Source organism: Emys orbicularis, chromosome 12 (assembly GCF_028017835.1).
Source record: "Emys orbicularis isolate rEmyOrb1 chromosome 12, rEmyOrb1.hap1, whole genome shotgun sequence".
NCBI classification, from domain to species: Eukaryota; Metazoa; Chordata; order Testudines; family Emydidae; genus Emys; species Emys orbicularis.
Genome location: NC_088694.1, coordinates 12,464,624 through 12,486,026, shown reverse-complemented (window position 1 = coordinate 12,486,026; position 21,403 = coordinate 12,464,624). Strand labels below are relative to the sequence as shown.

The 21,403-nt window shown below is 41.5% G+C and overlaps 1 protein-coding gene across 1 annotated transcript in view; it reads right to left on the bottom strand.

Annotated features, from left to right (window-relative positions):
- Positions 1–504: 504 nt before the first annotated feature.
- BMP7 (bone morphogenetic protein 7) overlaps positions 505–21,403 on the bottom strand; it is a 49,608-nt gene continuing 28,709 nt past the window's right edge. Inside the window, exons 3-7 of the mRNA XM_065414444.1 lie at positions 11,321–11,469; positions 5,412–5,609; positions 2,875–2,951; positions 2,078–2,188; positions 505–654 (exon numbers count right to left, since the gene is read on the bottom strand). Of these exons, the coding sequence (XP_065270516.1) occupies positions 505–654; positions 2,078–2,188; positions 2,875–2,951; positions 5,412–5,609; positions 11,321–11,469 (685 nt within the window). The remainder of the gene's footprint in view (positions 655–2,077; positions 2,189–2,874; positions 2,952–5,411; positions 5,610–11,320; positions 11,470–21,403) is intronic.

Below are 21,403 nucleotides of genomic sequence, written 5' to 3'. Positions count from 1 at the left end.
GATAAAGCAAGGGTTGGAGGTAATTCTTTAACAAAATATATCTTTTTCCAGGCACATTTTATTGTGAACAAGTTATTACAGGAACAACAAATGTTTATTACTTTGTGCATAAACACACCAGATTCTCACCCTGGATGGATTTGTTTAAAAAAGATGTTCACAATCAACACTGGTGAGTTAGCCATCTTCTGAAAGGCTCATTTGCAGAAGTAAGAGCAATTATTTTGGACGGGTTTGATTTTAAATGGTTCCTCTGGCTTGTTTCACTTTGCACCGGTTTGCAGAATCACGTCTATAATAAGCTAAAACAAACTTGACTCAAATGCCACTTGGAATCCAGAATTTGTTCCACTATCTCCTGTTAATTGTGCACCTTCAGAAGCATGGTCCCTACAAACTTTTTTTTTTTTTTTTAAGGCAGTCCAATGCAGGAGACTTAAATCTCTTTGCAAATCCATATAAAAACGCTCTTTACAGCCACTTTCCCCCCCCCTTCCTGCAAACCTAATGGCAGCCACATGCCCGTACCACCATGTTCCTGTATTTTTTCAAGATAACATTGGAGCTGTCATCAAAATAGAGCACCGAGATGGCATTGAGTTGTGTAGGAGCACAGCATGGCTTCGGCACAGTCTCTGGGTTTATAAAGTGAACCTGGGGGAGGGGAAAGGAAACAATGTTAAGATTATTTCCCCCCCTTCTTTTTGGGCAAACCTTCCAACTTGCATGTGTGCCTTTGGCACACTGACTTGTGTACACAAATACCTCATTGTACGCACACAAGGTGAAATTCACAGGCACACTTGGGCATGCCTAAATCGGGAAGATCTGCTGCCTCCTGGGTTTTTTTCCTTGGAAGGGTGGTGCTGATGAAATCTAGTCAGCTGACAAGCCTAGACACTGAAGTCCTTTCTATGTCCAGCGAATCGTCGAGCACTGGATACAGGAAGGACTTTAGTACATGCTTCTTCCATATTGCTGCAACCCTGTGCTGGAGAGGATAAACAGTACTCGTAAGGGAGTGGGGGCAGAAGAGCCTATCACCAATACATTTGGGAAAACTGATTAGTTTTAAAATAGCTCTGACCCCAAACTTGAATCAAGCTCAGCCTTTTGTAGGGTCTTGGAGATGAGTTTCAACTAGAACTGGATGGGGGGAAGGGGAAGTGATGGGGGACTCTGCACCTTTTTAACTTGTCTGAATGTTCCCCTTGCAAAAACAACTTGGGCAAATTAAATTATAAAAATTAAAAAAAAAAAAAAACAACCTCTAGTTTCAATTGCATTTCTAGCCAGTTAGACTCCTGGAGTCTTGTAGCTACGCAGCTAGGGAAGAGTGGTGAAGCTCTCATTTGTTACAAACAGGTGGAAGTTATCTAGGGTTGTGATACTTGATGGCACTGTTTATTTGCCAATTTAAATCGGGAAGAGTTAAGATCCTGCAGCTATTCCTCTTCATCTACTCTTGAGACCTGGTCCAAAGCCCACTGAAGCCAATGAAAAAGACTCCCTTGGCTTCAATGGGCTTTAGAGCAGGTCCTTCATACACTTTGTTGGGAACAGGCAAACACGCCCACTAACTGGACTATACTTGGGAGATCAAGGAATCCTCCACCCCACTCTACTCTCCATCCATATGGGAAAGAAAGCAGAAGTAGGGCTAATCTGTATTGTTACAGCTCTAGAGGCCCCTCCCTAATCCACTCCCTGCAGTTGTATGCAATGGATCTTCAGGGAATTTTGTGCAAGGGAGGCTGACCCCCTCCCCCCTACTTGGGGGCCCTCCATTCCTGCTCTTCCCCTCTGGAGCAGTGGGACTGTGCCATTTGTGTTTACATCTAGGGCCCCTCTACAAGCATGGAGCATGTTAATGCTTGCAACAAAGAGATTACTTCCAGGCCAACTATTAATTCAGGCCATTCCGCTAGACCTGTTTAGCCAGATGCTGAAGGCATTATGAGCTAACACAGATCTTCCTTCTCGGGCTAGTTCTGAGGGTTTTGCTTGCACAAAATTATTCCAGTGAAGTATTGATCATAGTTAACAGCCTTCATTATTCAACTTAAATTGCACTTACCAGTGTCTGTACAATAGCATGGTTTGTAGCATTCATGTAGGAGTTCAATGGGAAGGCACATTCTCCTTCACAGTAATATGCAGCATAGCCTTCTGGAGCAATTATCCAGTCCTGGATTAAATTGATGTTAAATCATGGAGAAAAGATGGATTTAATTTCATTGTACACTATTCAATCAATTCAAATACATGCAGGCAGTCAAAAAATCATGAAAAAGTCTCCTGTTAAACTAGCTGCTCTAACAATATGATCAATTCTTAACCTGTCTGCAGCACCTGTTTATCCTGAAGGATCCCACAGCACTTTACAAAGAGAATACTTTGTATATAGCAGAAGGATCACTTCATCCACTATTGGAAGGCAGCTACCTCCAGTGTGAAAAGTAGGAGCTGTTTACCAGTGTCTAAAGGAATTATTCAGTAGAAAGTGAAGAACACTGTGTCCAGTTGAAACTACAGAAGGAGTTTATAGGGCCAGAAAGTAATGCTCTGAATTTAAAATTAGCCATAAAGCTGTGGGGATTATCAAATTTTCAGCCACTCTTAAACTAGCCTCCAATTTGCACATCCCCTTTTGTGCATGCAATCAGTTGTGCCAACACACAGGCAAACACCCCTTTTGTGTATGCAAAGGGCAGTGAATTAACGTGTGTGAATGCACACCCATTCTTGTAAGCACAGACATTTACACACACAATCAGAGGCTAAAAATGTGGTCCATGAGTGAACGCTACTAGTAAATGACAAATGATTGAAAAGGCATCATGTCTCTCTTAAGCCTGAGCACAGAAACCTTACCTGCCAGCCAAGATCTCTGAAACTGACATAAAGTTCATGTTTCTTGCAGGCTTGCCGCTGATCACTGCTGCTGTTTTCTGAGGGGGGGAGGAGGGTGTAGGGGTGAAAAAAATTGAAACCATCAAGTGAGATTGTGTTGTCCAACTGGATGTTTCAGTGCAATTTTCAGCTGAAAGCAAGGCCCGTTAAGATTAATCCCTCAAAGTCTGAAGCTCCCCAGCACGGACACCTTTTGGCAACATTACGATGGGGAATGTGGTGTGGCTCCCTTTCTGGAGCCATGCACTGCTTTACAGCACTTGTCACTTTCTTTTAGCTGTTTCAGTTTCTTGTATTTTAATAGTAAAAAAAATGGCTGGATTCAATAAATATAAAATGTCCATCTGGTTTCTACGCAAAGCCAAGAAAGCCCTGGGAATTTTTGTTTCAGGGCTAGTTTGCAAAACAAAATCTATTTTCATTGTGCCTTTATTGTATGGCAAGAGAACACAGCGAGAGACCCAGGAAGGCACTCTCACATACACAGTGATGAGCTTAGTATAAGAACCTATAGAGAATAAGAATAGTAAAGTGACTCTAAAGAGTGGCACCCTCTTAACATCTCTGTATTTTCTTTGAGTACTGTCTGCTGCTGACCTGTTAGTCCTGCAAAAGCAATAGAATCATGGGAGAATGAGCTGGAATCTATTATCCGATGCATCACAAGTTCTGACTGTTGACCCATTGGGCAGGATCCACAAGGGTACTTAGGTACCTCACCCCCAGACTTAGACATATAAGTCCCATTTTCAGGTGCCATTGCAATTCTCAAAACTCTTACTCAGCTGCTGCCTAACGCTGTCGGGGCATAAGCTCACTCGCCACCTAAGCTTTTGCATTAAAAGTTCCCTAGGTGCCTATGTTTCTGCTCCTGAGCATGCATGCTACAGCTGCCAACTAGGGGTCCAGACACCTGTCTCCCCTCAAGCCCCAGAGGGATTCACAAACCAGGGGCACATGGGCATTCTTCTACAACTAGCATTTGTGGCCCAGTGCGGTAGGTGTGCTCAGAGGCTGCCAAGATCTACGTAAAACAGCCAGGGAAGGAGGGGACCTCCCTGTAGCCCAGTGGTTGAGCACTCACCTGGGAGGCGGGAGACCCCCCTGGTTGATGTTCCCTCTTTGCCTGATGGGAAAGGATTTAAACGGGGATCTGCCATCTCTTAGGTGAGTATTGTAACCACTGGGCTATAGAGTGAGATTGACTTTTCATCCATATTTGTTCCACTTTAATTGACTTTCTCTGGCCAAATTAATATTTAATCTCAAAATTTTGAAAATCTAAAATTCGGTTCAGGTCAATTGAAACATTGTTTCTATTAAGAACATAAGAACGGCCGTACTGGGTCAGACCAAAGGTCCGTCCAGCCCAGTATCCTGTCTACCGACAGTGGCCAATGCCAGGTGCCCCAGAGGGAGTGAACCTAACAGGTAATGATCAAGTGATCTCACTCCTGCCATCCATCTCCACCCTCTGACAAACAATCAGAGGCTAGGGACACCATTCCTTACCCATCCTGGCTAATAGCCATTAATGGACTTAACCTCCATGAATTTATCCAGTTCTCTTTTAAACGCTCTTATAGTCCTAGCCTTCACAACCTCCTCAGGCAAGGAGTTCCACAAGTTGACTGTGCGCTTTGTGAAGAAGAACTTCCTTTTATTTGTTTTAAACCTGCTGCCCATTAATTTCATTTGGTGGCCCCTAGTTCTTGTATTATGGGAATAAGTAAATAACTTTTTCTTATCTACTTTCTCCACATCACTCATGATTTTATATACCTCTATCATATCCCCCCTTAGTCTCCTCTTTTCCAAGCTGAAAAGTCCTAGCCTCTTTAATCTCTCCTCATATGGGACCCATTCCAAACCCCTAATCATTTTAGTTGCCCTTCTCTGAACCTTTTCTAATGCCAGTATATCTTTTTTGAGATGAGGAGACCACATCTGTACGCAGTATTCAAGATGTGGGCGTACCATCGATTTATATAAGGGTAATAAGATATTCTCCATCTTATTCTCTATCCCCTTTTTAATGATTCCTAACATCCTGTTTGCTTTTTTGACCACCTCTGCACACTGCGTGGACGTCTTTAGAGAACTATCTACAATGACTCCAAGATCTTTTTTCTGATTCGTTGTAGCTAAATTAGCCCCCATCATATTGTATTTTGACCATGGTTTGTTTATTTATTTATTTATTTTTACTATAACTAGCCTATTTCAAAAATAGTTTGTCAAGAAATTTGTGAAAACTGACCTTTTCCTACAAAAAAAAATTTGGTTATGACCAATCAGCATTTTTCCAAGAAACATTTAGTAAAAAAAAACATTCTAGTCTTTAAGCCAGTGACAGACAAACATTTGGATGATGCTGAATATACAAGAGAAAAAGAGAGCATATTGCTTGAGCACAATATTGTTTCATTCTAGTCTCTACAAAACAGTACAGAATTATCCAGTACCCAGAAAAACTGACTTCGCAGCCTTCACTGTACCTGCAATGTTAGATACCCGAAAGGCTTCCTGGTTTTTTGGTGTTTTCGATCGATTCTGGCTCCTTTGTTTGCCTCCCGTGGAACGAATACTGCGGAGATGCACTTCTGTGGCTTTGAAGAATGCTACCGTGAAAGGCTGCTTATTTTGTGGGCCATGTCTTCCAATAAGACCAGCCAGTTTGGGATTGATGCTTTGACCTTAACAGAAATATCAACAACACAATCAGCCCGTAAGAGGAATTGCTATAACTTTCCATTTCCACCAGCAATATTGAAGACAACGTGATTGAGACAACTGGCCTATGTCCCACATATAAAATTCCCATTGAGGCCCATATGCCTGGATCAACTGATGGAGTGGGCCTAAAATTAACAAGCAAATCCACTTTTGAAAGGAATATCTCAGTACAACTAACTTCATTTTATATTTGAATGTAAAAGTTAAATAAAATGCTCCTACAAATAATTATTTTACCCTAAATCAGCTTTGCATTAGATTTTTCCTGCATTCTTTAGAGGGGTTTCTTTAAGTTCACCAACCTATAACTTGAAGTGATCCCATAAAAGGAACCATAAAACTCAGCCCATAGGAACACTAAATTCTCATTGGAAGGTTATTAACTTAAAATAAAAATGCCTTGTATTAAATGTTGACACAGTTCCAGATATATTGCATTTGAAAGTAACAAATAGTTCAGATATTTAGCAACATTTTATTTATTGCCACATCTGTCACACACAACAGCAGTACTGAATTAGTAACCTGGTTATAGATACATTATGATTATTGCTCATTCCTTTTCTGATGCAGGATTTTTAAATTAACTTTAGTTTTGGACAAAGATGCCTGATTGATAGTCCAGGAGACTGAAGTCAACTATTTACAAAGATAAGGCATGGATAGTGGCTGTACAGATTTGCCCCCAGATCCTCCCCCTACTCCACTGTGTCTCAGTTATGTTGTGAAGGGACCATTTCTGGAGACCACCTCAGTCTCTATAACCAACCAACCTTAGGACTGTGGTAGTGATGATAATTCACACCAGTTTTGATAGTGGATTTTGTGATGTTTGTTAGGAACTGAACTAGGGCTTGCCAAGTAAGTCAAAGAACAGCTGATGCTAGTTTTAGCCTGGTCTACATTATTCCTGTCGACATAGCTATTGCCTCGCGGGGAGGTGGAGTAGTTATGCTGATGGGAGAAGCTCTCCGTCAGCGTAGGTAGTGTCTTTACTAAGTGCAGCAGTGGCACAGCTGCCCCAGTACAGCTTCACCGCTCTAAGTATAGACAAGCCCTCAGTCACAAGCTGAACCACATTGGCACTGGCATTGTGGAGGTGAAAGGATCTGTATTTCCATTAGCAATCCACTGCGTCCTTTGGTCCTCTGATTTCTAAGTGCAATATGAAAAAAAAGGCAACAAAAGAACCTCGTTTTCTAAGGTTCATTTCCATAACTACGGTTTTCAAGGCATTTGTTCCGTAACAAGGGAATGGCCCACACCAATACCTCAAGAACCACGGTCTCTATTAGATCTTTTCATCCCTTCATGTTTAGCAGCTTTTTGAGTGCATACAAATATTAAGATGGAAAAGAATTGCCCATGATCACAGCTCAAGGCTAACAATGGCCAATTTACATTTGCTTCTCTCACTCTTAATTTGGCTTAAATAATTCACAACACAAAAGGACAAATTGTTTCCCTGTGCAAAGCTGGTGTACATGGGATTTGCACAGAGAATCATAAAGTGTTTTTTTATATGAGCATGACAGCTTGGCAACTAAGCATGACCTACATCTCATGGCTACAACCCCTTAGGGTTCCCTATGTGGGGAGGCGATAGGTTTAGACCTGTAGATATGCTAAATGGGATTAAGCAAAACTTATCTCCTAAGGATAAGACACTGGGTCAGGCTTTCCATGAATGAGGCCTAAATTCTATATTGTTCATCAGTGAAATGTGCTGATTCATATAAATACCTATTTACATATGCAAAGGTATGTGTTTTGGTGGGCATGAGCACCTCCACCTGACTGCATCATTTTCATCCTCCGTTTAGGCCCTGTAAATTTGGCCACATAGTCTTTATTTTACACAGCTAGGCTGCTCCCAAAAAACACTTAAGCATGTGTGTAGCTCTAAGTACATGAGTAGTCCTACTGAAGTACCTGGAACTATTCGTGGTCTTAAAAGCTACACATATGCTTTTCTGGATCAGGGCCTTATTCCATTTTTCAAGAACAAGTTTAGCCAAAAATGAGAATTCATCTAGTACGGCATTGATTTCCCTCCCACCCCCCATTATCAGCATGAAACTTTTTCTGATTGCACTGCCATTTAAAAAGGCCATGGTTTTGAGAGAGTAAATTTATTTTTAGTTGTATCATCTCACTAACAAGAACCTCAGCAGCTTGCAGGTAGTGACCCTAGATCAGTGGTTCTCAACCTCTGGCCCACAGGCCGCTTGCGGCCCTATCAGCACGGAGCTGTGGCCCATGTGACATCCTCAGGGCCATACACCTAGTACTGGACGCGGCCCACATAACACATCGTGGGCTGCATATGTGGCCACAATGGTAAATAGGTTGAGAACCACTGCCCTAGATCACTCCTAGTTGATTCGATGGGTTTACATGAGGGTAACGGAGAGCAGAATTTGGCCAGTGCATCAATTTAGGGAGAGGCTTGAGTTTTTTGATGACAGAAAGAAAGTTACTTTTGCTGTAGCAAATCTCAATCTCTCTCTCTCTCTCTCTCTCTCTCTCTCTCTGAGTACAACTTTTTTGCTTTATGCCCTATTTAAAAAATGTTCTGAGTAAGACCCATATCAGAGAGCTATTGTGTTCCTTATTCATTAAACTTGTGGGGAGAACCCTCCCCCCACCACCACCACACACACTTAAGTGACTAGAACTAAGTATTTCAACCTCCACCTACAGCCAGGGACCAGATTTCAAGGAAAAAAAATGTTTAAGATATCTGTCTATTCCTAATTAACCAATTATGTACTTATCTAACAAAAAATAGAGCTGTACTCTCAAATCCGAGAATGCAGACTATTTGTCTTTAAGAAGCTACTTTTTTTTTAAACTGAGGAAAAAAGGGCTATGAAGCAATAAGTAATAGGCTAAATAGTCAGCTGTTGTTCCTATGTATTATGAGGGCGTGAAGCATTTCAGAGCTTAGGGTGACAGGATGCCTAAGGCTAATGAATCATGTTAGTGTTTCTCTAACTTGTTGTTTGAGCTTATCCCAACTTTCTAAGCGTAAACAAACATCCTTTAATTCCCCACAAGTTGCTATTGTTGATGGACTTATCTGGCATGATCGTAAAGGAATATGAAGAGCAGATAAATGAACTAATCTGTTTTGTATCTTTCTATCCGGACAGTACTTTTGACTCTTCCCTTCTTTCCTGGCTGCATTTTATTCACGTATAGAGAGACTCACACAGAATAACTGGTACAAATTCTAGACAAAACTTGCCAGGTTTTCAGTTTCATTACACACTTTAAACTCAGGCCATATCCACTGAAAGGTTTGCTACTTCAAAAATCTATAGTTTTGCATCAAAGTCATGCTATGTTTGCTAGTCTTCAGAATTGTGACATGACAACCAGGTGAAACTGCAGCTTTGCTAGGAGTGCACAGTTTGTTTGAACCCCAAATTAAACTTGGGCTTGGTGGGACTTACCCTTGCAGCTCAAAATGGAAGAAAATGTTTGCTTGAATTCTGGTGAAGTGAGACTGCAAAGATTTGTGCCACTTACAGGTTTAATTTTTAAAATGCAAGCAGCCAAATTCAGTCCTGGAGTTACTTTGTGTGTGTGTGTTAAACCAAAAACAAGCCTATTTGTAAAGTAAGGGAGAGATTTTTTCAAAGACACAACTGGCATTTAGGTGTCTAACTCTCATTGAAAGTTGATGGGAGTTAGGCCCCTACATTGTCATTCTAGGCCTTTGAAAATCTCTCCCCAAGCTTTTTCTCTGACAGGTTTGTATAAGGGCGCAGTTCTAACTGTCTATCTACCTGCTTTGTCTGAGCAATTACCATAAATGCATGCACAGTTGTGGCACTCTTTTGCATTCAGGATTCTGAAAGTCTGGGCAAGATGTCCTAATCATCTGTTCCCTTACTGCAACTGCTATGATCTTATCTGCTGTTTATTCCATAGGCCTAAGAGCATAATATCTGTTTATGTGCTATGCACATTTCTAGTGTTTAAGGCAATAAGTTGTTATTGTAAATAATTTAGTTATACTATATTCAGACTTATTGCTTACACAGTCACAACTTATGTAAGTCCTAATACTCCCTTGTATGCTCACTCTACCAAGGTTTTACTACTTCCTATAGCCATGATTTACTCCACATGGAATACACACAGAGCCCGGAAAATATTTCTAGACTGCAACGGCTAAGCACCTAGCAACATAATCAGAAGATAAAGACAAAGTGATCCATTCTGCCCCAGGATACAGGGCTTGTATTTTCTAGTATCACAGGCATTCATGGTAACTTAAGCAATTGAAATCTTTTAAATTTCTGGTTGGATTAATTCTCCCTGTTCATAGAGAGCAAAGATTTTTGAGACTCAAGCAAACTATGAAAGCTGATTGAGAAGGAGGCCACAGTCAATTGTACCAAATGAACAAAGACATTGCCCTATTAAATCAGATCCAAGGTCAGACCAATTTTGTATCTCTGATACTCACACCCCATTTCTAACTCTCATGGGCTTGCATCACAAGCTGGCTGAAGAACTTGGAGTACATAGTGTGTCAAGCCATTCCTCATGTTTTACTGTTAAAAACTGATTGGACTGTTTATGTGAAAGCATTTCCTTCTCAGCAGACTAGACATGCAAATCTAGAGACGTGTTGGGGGGAGGGAGAGGAGGCGGAAAAGAGACAGCACAGAGCAAAGAAAAAAGGCCTGGGTAGGGAGGAGCCGCACAGAGAGGACCAGGGAGGAAGCTGTGTGCCAAATAACTTCCTTTGATTCACTTGAGTGCTTGCTACAGTCACCACGACCAGCATTTCAGATGCTCCAGTTTGGGACTATTGCAGCTAGGGAGAGATGGAGAAAATCATTTGCTAAATGGAAGAGGACAATGGTGTCTCTGTGGGTGGGGAAGGAGGCCATGCCTTAATGATTCCTACCTAGTGTTAAAGAGAAAACATGGACTAGATCCATCAGCTGAGGATTTAGCCTGTACAGTTTTTTCCCCCTCACTTTCTAATGTAATATAATTGGAGAAACTCAGCAATTAAGACTTTCCTGACATTTCCTTCCCCACCCATAGAGACACCATTGGAAAAAGTATTTACTAAATGGGGGGTGGGGGGGGAAGAAAAGAAAAAGAAAACCCAATCAATTTTAAACAGTGAACCACTAGGGCCAGAGTATTTATAAGTTTGGTTGAGCCAAAAGAATGGCCAATTTTTATGTGTAGTTTGCAGGACTTCAAGTACAAATGAAGTAAATACATGTGCATATTAGTCATGTGCATAGTTACTAGATTGCACATACAATCATGGTAAATGTGTGTGTGCAAATTAGGGCTCAGATCCACTAAAGCAGATGCTTAACTTTGAGCATCTTAATAGTTTCTTTTGAGATGCTTAAAGCTAAGCATGTGCTTATGGTTTTACTGGATTCGGACACAGATGTATGACTGTCTTGAAATCAGGTGGTGATTATTTAGATATGTTCAAATCTAGCGTGATAGGCTAATATTGTAATTTTGTAATACTTTTCCAACATCTGCAGTTTAAGAAAATTCAAGACAATCTTGAGAAATCCCACTCAGAGGAATGACTACTGGTTGCATTCAGACTAATCCTGACTGGATTCCTACAGCCAAAATTGAGACTTTTTGATGACATTTACTCTCTGAAACTTACCATCTATACTCTCAACTGATAGCTGCAGGCCGAGATTGTGTTGTGGGTTTACCACCCAGTGATTACTGGTTGCTGTAATATCAAACACCAGCCAACCTTCCTCTGCAGCCCAGATTATTCGAGTGTCAAGCAGGAACAAATCTGAATCCCTGAAGAAAAAAAAGAAACAGTTACTTGGATTTTCAGATGGAAATAACTTAATGTAAATAGCCATTCAAGTTAGTACTTTAAGCAACACAATTGGTAGCCTTTATCACAAGACACAAGTTATGTCACAGATAGATAACAATGCCAACCTAAATGCCTTCTTTCCTGAACAATGGGAGGATGGATTAAAGTAGCATTAATGTGGTTTGGAGCGTACATATTGCTGTACTATTACAGCTAATCCTACTAATGTAATTTTTAAAATGTTTTCCAGGCAAATATGTGAACAGTTATTGTGTTTGCATATGAAACTTGGTAATTGGGCATGCAAATACACCTAATTATCCTTTTCCATGCATAATAACCTGACTGTTGGAAATAATCATGGCAATGGTGCAAGCAAATTGGAGCATGGTTGTGTGCCTTTTGCAAACACTAACATATATAAAGTCTTTAAAAATCTGCTCTGTTGAGGCTACGTACAGTTGAATAAGGATCACAACGCAGCATTACCTTGTGAGGTAATGTCCTTTCAATCTATTGTTTAAAAGCTAAATAAACAGACACACTCCGATTATTTTGGACCAGAAATTGAGAACAAGAAATCAAAACTAATCAGAATTGGAGAATACTTCAAGGTCTCAGATGGGGCTGTGGTAATCATTCTGGGTCTTCAACAATTTACCACTGAGATGAACTGCAACTGAAAATCTGGTAAATTACAAGGATTACAAAGGTTCTAAAAAGGAATGGATCTCTTTCATCAGAAGCCAATGCAAAGAAGTAACTTGGATGATAACAAGAAAATTGGGTAATGGTTTAGCTACCTCCAAAAGGAAAATGTCTTTCTTTACAAGAAGGATGGAGACAGCAAGGTGGTGTCTGAACAAGCCCTGTAGGAGATTCTTTCATATTTTGCAATGTGCAGATGTTGGAGAGTAACTATAGCTTTTTGAGTAAAGAAAAACCTTGTAAAGGGATAAGGAAGGTTCTTTTATTGTGTCCCATAAGCCTGGGGAGGGCCAGATTAATCTGTTTTATAGACTTATCAGTACAAACTTTTTTTAACGTCTTTAGTTCACTCAGGGCCCCTTGTTTGCCTGGAACATCATGTGATACAAAAATCTAAAATGAGAGGATTTATATGGCCCCCAAAGCCTCAAAAAAGTATATGAATTTTACCACTGTGTGGTAGGGAAATAATATTATCCTTCATGTTTTACAATTGGGAAACTGAGGCATCAAAAAAATGCAATGACTTGCCCCAGATAAGAGTCTAGCAGAGCAGGAAATTGAACCTCATTCACTTGAGTCCCGTTCCAGTGTCTTGACCACATGGCTATCCTTCCAACCTAGATCGGTCAAGCTATACAGTAATAGCTTTAATCTAAGTCACTGGTGTGAATAATAGAAGTGTCTGTAGTTACTACCTCATAGCTGTTTAGTAGCTTATATGAAATTAAATATCCAATTCCAGTCCCGGAAGGACAAATGACCACATCACCAAATGCCTATGGAAGTACAATTTCATATTTCCCCCCACAAACACACAACACTCTTAACCTCTGCATGTGCTAATGTGGAATATTTACAAATGTTGCTGAGGCTCTCACTAATATTACATATTATATGTGAGGGAGATCTTATCAGCGGGAGGCAGAAGGAAATTCCTTGTGAAGATGCAGTGTCTTTTGCTCCCCGTGGAAGTGTGCTGCTTGTAGGTATTGGGTGCAGTTCGGATATATCCCAGAACTTGGCATTTCCTTGCTGTTGAGGGCTGGCAAGGGGTGGGGGAGGGGAATTGGGAAGATGTCACCTAAACAACCTTTTGTTCTTTTAAACGACGTTTTTGCTTATGGAAAATCCAGGCTTTAGGCTCCGTCCGTACATCACAATCTAACTTGTTGGGGGACTGTGCTACAAAGCTGTTTCTTGCCTGTGTAGAGGGGATCACAATATGTGTAAATCAATTACACAAATGTGAGACTGCCTTAGGGTGTAAGTAATATCAAAGTTAAGACACAACATGTTCCACAGGCAGGAGCGGCGCCAGGGTTTTTGGCGCCCGAGGCGTGGGTCCTTCTGTGCTCCCGGTCAGCGGTGGCAATTCTGCGGCGGGGGAGTCTTTCCGCGCTTCCGTTCTTCGGGGCACTTCGGCGGCGGGTCCCGGAGCGAATGAAGGACCCGCCACAGAATTGCCGCCGAAGACTCAGAGCGCGGAAGGACGCCCCACCGCTGAATTGCCGCCAAGGGCGGCAAAATGCCGCCCCCCCCAAATCCTGGTGCCCTAGTTGCCTAAATGGAAGCACCGGCCCTGTCCACAGGAAACACAGATGAGAGAACGCTACACTTGTGTTCACTTGTGACGTAGGCCAATACTGATTCTAAGGTTCCAGAGGTACAAGGCTTTTATGTTAACACACCGCATGATTTAACAATGCCTCCTGCCTCCAGCCTATGATTCACAAATGGTTTACTTAATAGCTATGTAGCTTGCTTGATTTTTCTCTTTTGTGGGTTGCAGGTTGAAGATAATGGCAATAATAATAAGTTACTGCTGTCTGCAATATTATTACTCAGAAAAACCAGCCTTTAAGCTTCCCATGCTGATGTGATGCAATCAGGGTAACCAGACAACATGACGCATCAAGTGCAGGGGTGAGTCAGTCTGGGAAATTGTCTAAAGTATTTGTTTGCCTGTAGTTACAGCAATGTGCAAACAATAGGCCTGGAGGGGAAATCCTCAGTAAGAGAGATCAAAGGGACATGCTGAAGGGAATTGTCCTTCCCACACACAATTGGAACGCTGAGACCCAGAAAGGGCTTGTGTCAAATATTCTTTGGAGAGGTTCACAGTATTAATGGGTTAGTGCTTTTCATTCTAGCCTGCGACCAATGGAGAAAAATGGGATGCAAATCTGAATAGTGTTGCAAGCGGAATATCCGGGCTCAAGAGTGCAGAGCTTGTTCTAATTAAAAGAAACCTCTTGTTCTTTTTAAAAGAACTGCCCTTTAAATAAAATGGCCTGCTTACCAAAGAGACACAGCAAAATAAAATCAGAGCAGCAACTAGCAAACGGCAAGGCAAGCTCTTTAAACACAATCGTTAGACAAGTTACAGGTATATTAAAATACAGAAGCGGTTTCACTCTGCATCACAGCAAGCATTAACAGTTTGCACTCTGAGACACCAATTCTGTGTGCTTCCTGAACTTGCCCTTTCCTTTCGGGGGTGGGGGCTTTACTTAACATACTCCAACCGGAAGTGTTATCACATGATTTAGCACCAGTTCAATGTAACCTCAGCTCCACAGTTCACGCATTAAGAGCTGCACAGAGGTAACCATTGGCTGAACACTAAAAGTTTTATCAGTCCTGCAAACCCCAGTAATTATGCTACATATTCTTGAGTGCCATCTCCTGAAAAGTTGTCTACTAACTATAAACAGCTCTAGAATACTCTCGCAATGTTGTGAACTAAGCTTCTACAGTCAGGACTGAAAGAAATTGCTCACGTTCTCTGCACTGCTATAGCTATGCTTATCTGAGGGTTTAAAGGGGCCTTACAAACCACCACCCCCTAAAGATCGGGAAGTAGGATCTGTGCCCCAATTCATCTTTTTGAAAATTGGGGCCAGAGTTACGGACTAGATTTTTTTTTTTTTTTTCAGAGATGCCGAACACCCACAACTCCAAATGAAGTCAATGGGAGTGGCAAGCACATAGCAACTCTAAAACGCAGGACCTGTAGCTGGCAAGTGACTAGTGACTTTAGGTGCTACCATGCTGAGGGGCCTAGTTGTGAGAGAGTGGAAGCTCAGCACTTGCAGAAAACTGCGCCATTTTAAGGCATCTCAGGCTGGACACCAGAAAGCTGAGGCATCCAAAATGAGAAAGCACTCTTGAAAATCTGGCTGAAGGTGACTTGCCCTAAGACCTGGATGGTTGCCTGGTAGTCCAGGAAATTCCCTTAGTAGGTCTGTCATTTTCTGGACTTTAGGGCCTGCTTGTGCTGACTAGCACAATTGCCATCCTCCTGCCGCATGTTGCTGCAAGAGTGAGGAGCCCTATATGAGGCACTAGAAGAATAGGTACATCTGAGGAGGGGTAGATGTTGGTGAACAAATGGATGAGGATGTGGGAGGACTGTGAGTGACCTAGGATGCAGATGGATGGATAGGTGAGAGATTGAGGGGTACATTAGAAGAGAAAAGAAGAAGATGGGCAGGAGTGAGATTGGAGGGGAAAGTGGGAGACAAAAATATAGGGAAATAGGGAGAGAGCACAATGTCAGGATAGAACTCACATGGCTGAGGGAAGGAAAAAGGTAACAACAGGCAGAAAAAATATACCATGGTCTATGATCCAATAGAAAAGAAGCAGAAAGTGGAGTGAGAAGACAAGTGTAAGAAAAACAAAGGAAACAAGCAAATTTCATTTTAAAGTATTATTATTAATGAGAAATTCAATTGCCAATATGTTGCTATTAAATACAATATACGTGAATAATGTTGGATTCTGCTTGCCTTTGGAATGCACCAAACGGCGTGTCTCTTCAAAGTATTTCACCTAAAACTGTAACCGAGATTCCCCCACTCTGGCAAGTAACTTAGGAGAGGATTTTCAAAGGCACAAAGGCAACTCCCACCCTTATTATGTTTTGACTGCTCAAAGCTATTGCCAATGTTGCTTGTAACAGGTTATACAGAAAAATCGCAGTGGTGCAGTGAACACACCTCAGAACATGACTCATTCCCATTTTCTAACCACCAGACAATGCATTCTCCCTTTTTCCTCAAGCTTTCACGTTGCCCTTGATATTGGTTGTCCTCTCCCCTGTCTTCAACACCTAAACAAACGCAGCAAAGGAATTAGTCTCTTGGGTCACAGGCAACTATCTAAAAATATGTTACCTCTTGGATACATGTCATCAGTATTGCCAATGCCAAGAATTCAAAGATCATGAGAGTGGCTTAAAAAATCATTTATTTATTTTAAATAGTAAGTTTGGGGTTTTTTCTTCTTCTTTCTTTTGAACTTTTAGGGTACACTTAGGCCACGTTTTCCAGCTTTTCTCAGCAAGCATGAATGTTAGGAACTTATTTTTGAATAAAATGAAAGCTCATACTGTCACATAATCACTTGGTTCTGTGAGCTGGAACTCTCAGAAGAACATGAATTGTTGAGAGACTCTCAGTGAAATGGTGAGTTGGCAGCACTGCAATAGCAAGGCTGAATAGTATATAAAAATCTTACAATTATAGAGTCAAATGCTATAAAATATAGGGATAGCCCTAAATTATACTGAATACTGCCTCTTCCTTTGCCTCCTTTCAACCTCCCCCCATCCCTCTCTTTTTTCGTCATCGTTACTTTCAAGATGCATGTTAATGAACACTAATGAGCATTTCCAAATTGAACAAAAGAATGGACAAGAGGCTGAATGGACAAGTGGAAGAGGGAGCAGGAAGGAAACAAGGAGTGGTGTTAGCTTTCAGTACGGTGTGAGGCCAAAGGTGACTGGTGTAACTGGCTGAAATTCGGTCCCTTTGGTGATCTAGGGGTCCTGACCACTCACCTGAACATCTCCTGACAGTAACAGACTCCAAGCAAGGGCAAACAAATACTGCTGCACACAACACCAATAGTTTTTGAGCAAAAGCTGGCTAGTCTCAAGAGCACTAGTGATAATACTGTGCGACAGCTCTAGTATTACATTTTCCAGTCCTTAACTGATAGTCCAGAGAATGTCCCACCACAAATATAATGGCTTTTACTATGGCCTTAGAGATAAGTGGGAATTCAAATAGTACAATAACAAAGCCTTGCAATTCTGTAGCATCTTCAGATCACTTCACAAATATGGATCAAGCCTTCCAATTTCCCTGTAAAACAGGTTGTTAAGCCCATTGTATAAAGGGGGAAATGAGGTACAGGTAAGTTAAATGACTAAATGCAGTTCAGCTGGTGAGTCAGCAACAGAGTCAGGACTGAAACCTCAGTCTCCTGACTCGCGCTCCGCCCACTAGACATGCTACCAAAATATGTATGCTTAAATGTATCTCCTGAGGCTAGAGAGCTGGGCTGCAAATCACATAGCAATATTGCAAAGAGACCTTTTTTCTGATACGACTTTCTAGCCTTTCCTGGTGTTTCAGCCAGGTAGACTCAGCCTGAGTCAGCAAGTGCAGAAATGCACAAAAAATGAAAAAGGTGTGTGGGGGGTTGCGGTTAGTTGTTTTTTACCCAGCTTGCCAAACATCTTAGTGCCTCAGAAAAAGTTCCAGTTCAGATTTCAGCAGGTTCCAATTTTATCCAACCTACTGCTAAATGATAGCTCCTTTTGCATTCAGTGTTTAGGAAAGTGATATGGATATCACAAAATCTGGGTTCCAAAAACGCAACTTAAACTTTGGCAGCAGTTATCTTGTTGTGGAGAGGCACAACGTATTTTCCAGACACACAGTAGGAATAGTGCAGGGGAAATACTGTATAAAAAGCTAATGTTTTAAATGCAGAAGCTGCTGTTCACCAATGGAGTTTGTGGATCACTTTTTCAAGTGCCTCTGATGAGCCTTACCTGGCTAAGTGACACCAAGATTTGTCATGGGTTTACAAATGGACTGAGATCCTCCTCTTGAGCCTTATTTGCTGATTCAGTCTTGACCCCAATTTATTTGGGAGAGTGGCTTTATATGAAAACATTTCCCATTTTAGTTTCTATAATAAACTATCTTCGGCACCTCTTATTCACTCTTATGCGTTTTACCGGTGCATACTCTCTAGCACTCAGAGATGAAAGGAGTTACTATGTTTTCCTTTGATGCCGACAAAGAGCTAGAACTGTGCTTGTACAATCAGGGATACCCTGGTTGTAAACTTTAGTTTCCACTAGCATTGTTTGTGCAACCAGAAATAGGGACTTTAGGTCATGCTGCACGGCATGTTACTTGATCCAATTTCTTGCATTTGGAAAACTCCTTCCCAAGTTCTTAGGTGAGTGAACCATGAAGACCAAATGGGAGTTGGACACGAATCACTGGACACTAAATTATGCCCAAGGAAACTGTGAGACATTGTTATATCAGTCAAAGGGTCAACTGCTTTCACAGTGTTTATGAAATTCAAGACATTGCTTCAGGGTAGTGCCTGATGTTTTGAGACTGAAGAACATTTTATATACTTTTGTAGAGGGAATTGTGCCAACATTGAAACTGCAACTTGCAATGAATTATTAGATTCATAGAGTTTAAGGCCAGAAGGGACCATTAGATCATCCAATCTGACCTCCTGTATATCACAGGTCATTAAATTTCACCCAGTTACCTCTGTCTTGAGCCCAATAACTTGTGTTTTACTAAATCATTACTTATGTTTGGCTAAGGCATAACTTCCAGAAAGGCATCCAGCCTTGATTCAAAGAATATAGCTGTGATCTCATTTTCACTGATACGGTTGCTTTATGCACATTATACAGTGTATAGTACATTCAAAGTTAATAATGTTATGGAGGCCCAGAATTTCAGATATGGGTTCTAGTTTGTGGATGCAGATATGTCTGGCCAGAAAGAACTGTGCCTTTATTTTGCACCCACAATGAAGTAAAAGTACAAATATTACTAACTAGATATCTATCAACCTGTCTGAGCTTACAAAGCAAGTAATTAATTGCTCAACTACTAGTATTTACCCACGCTCTGGGTGTCCTTAAGTCTCTTACTGCCAGATGCTGGCACAGAACGACAGGGGATGGATCACTCAATAATTGCCCTGTTCTGTTCATTCCCTCTGAAGTATCTGACATTGGCCACTGTCAGAAGATGGGATTCTGGGCTAGATGAACCATTGGTCTGACCCAGTAATGCCATTCTTATGATTAATCTGCATTGTGGGTGAACAAATACAGGGTGAAAAACTGCATCCATAAAAATGGATGTTGGGTCATAGATGAAAACCAAGCCTTTGGCATACATACAGTACTCTTCAAAGGAGAAATGTTTATGGGGCCTCAACCCAGGTCTTTGGGGTAAATCCTGTTTCTGCAGCTGTGGAGGCTTCTTTGATAGTTGAACTGGTGTCATTCCACTGTATTAGAAAGGTGACAGGATGCTGTAGGCCAATGGTTCTCAACCTATATGTGGCCCACAATGTGTTATGTAGGCTGCATCCAATAGTACCTCTATGGCCCTGAGGATGTCACATGGGCCGCAGCTCTGTGCTGATTGGGCCGCAAGCGGCCCGCGAGCCACAGGTTGAGAACCGCTGTAGATTCTGTATAGTACGGAGGTGAGCTCCTGTGCACTAGTAAACACGAGGCAAGTCATAAGAGGAACAATCCTGGAGAATCTGCTGTTAGATGGCCCTTCTCATTCACTCACATTCTTATGTAATGGTCAAGTTGGCATTATGGAGACTCCAGCAGTATTAGAAGAGAAAAAGGCCAGTTCATCTTTGTGTTTAACTTTAAAAGGACACTGTACTTGTGCTCTCAGTAAAAGAACCTTTGCTTATATGTCTAGATTTTCTTAGGGTTTTTTTATGCTAATTACATTAGACTGGTATAGTCCTCTAACCTGGTTAGAAAGACGGAAACAAACAACCAAGGAAAAAAGGTGTAAGTGTTTATAGGTCAACATTGGAGAGAGTTTGCTTTCTCTCTCCACCTGCCCTGAGACACAATAACCTGATAGCCTGGACTGTTTATACAGCTTTAATCTGATTGGAGGGTCATAAACAGAGCTGGTTGGAAAACTTTAGCTGAAATATAATTTCAATGCAAAGCAGAGAAAACATTTTCACCAATTTTTGTGAAAATATTTGTGGTTTTTTGGCCACCTCTACTCAAGAAAAGTCAACAGGAAATGCTCTCCAGCAGAAACAGACAGTTCAAGATCCACGGCTGCCTATGTCTCAAGTATCCCAAAGATTTTTATGGAGCCCTTGTAAATACTAGCTAAAGAGCCAGATGTTCAGCTAGAAAAACAGATCTCACAGCTACCCATGTCAGTCACATGTCCTCCATGCATATCGACTGTGGCTAAAAAAAGCTGATCTTATTGCAACAGGAGATAAAAGAGAAAGCCCAAGCTGCAGATCATCAGCCCTGTGAGCAGCATGAGAAAATGGGACATGGAATGTAGAATTTCCAGCTCAAATGCGTACATGTTCTGTACTTACAAATCTGCCTCCAAAAAGATGTACAAAACAGTGCTTTTCAAAACATCTAAAGCCAATTTCCATCCAGTTCTAAGTAGGCATGTTCTATTGACATCCATGGAGATGCACCCACTTTCACCTGGACTGAGTTTAGCCATCGATCATCACCCTTAATCCTCACAAAACCCCTGGAGAGAGTGGGTACCCCAGTGTGCCTGCTCATCTTATGTATTGTAGCTTATGTATTACAGTAGTGGCATGTGCTAATCACAAGATCATCTAACTTTCACTCTATGCATCTGAAGAAGTGAGGTTTTTACCCACGAAAGCTTATGCCCAAATAGATCTGTTAGTCTTTAAGGTGCCACCAGACTCCTTGTTGTTTTTGTAGATACAGACTAACACGGCTACCCCCTGATACTTTTCTTCCCAAACACATCTTCCCTACCTAATGGATTCATATATAGGCAGTGCATCCACTCTCTCACATACTTTGCTTATAGGAGTAAGAATAACTTGTGCAAGGGATGGTTTGCAAGAACCATTGCTCAGTCCAACTAGCTGCATATGGGTAAATGCATGTACATGTGAACCATCCCCAATTCACATGGTCACGTCTAGTTACACCCCTCTGCAAAGTTAGTCGCAAAGAACCTTTGGAGATGCCATTCTTCAAGTCTTGGGCTACATCTACACTACGGGGGGGGTCGATTTAAGATACGCAAATTCAGCTACGCGAATAGCGTAGCTGAATTCGACGTATCGCAGCCGACTTACCCC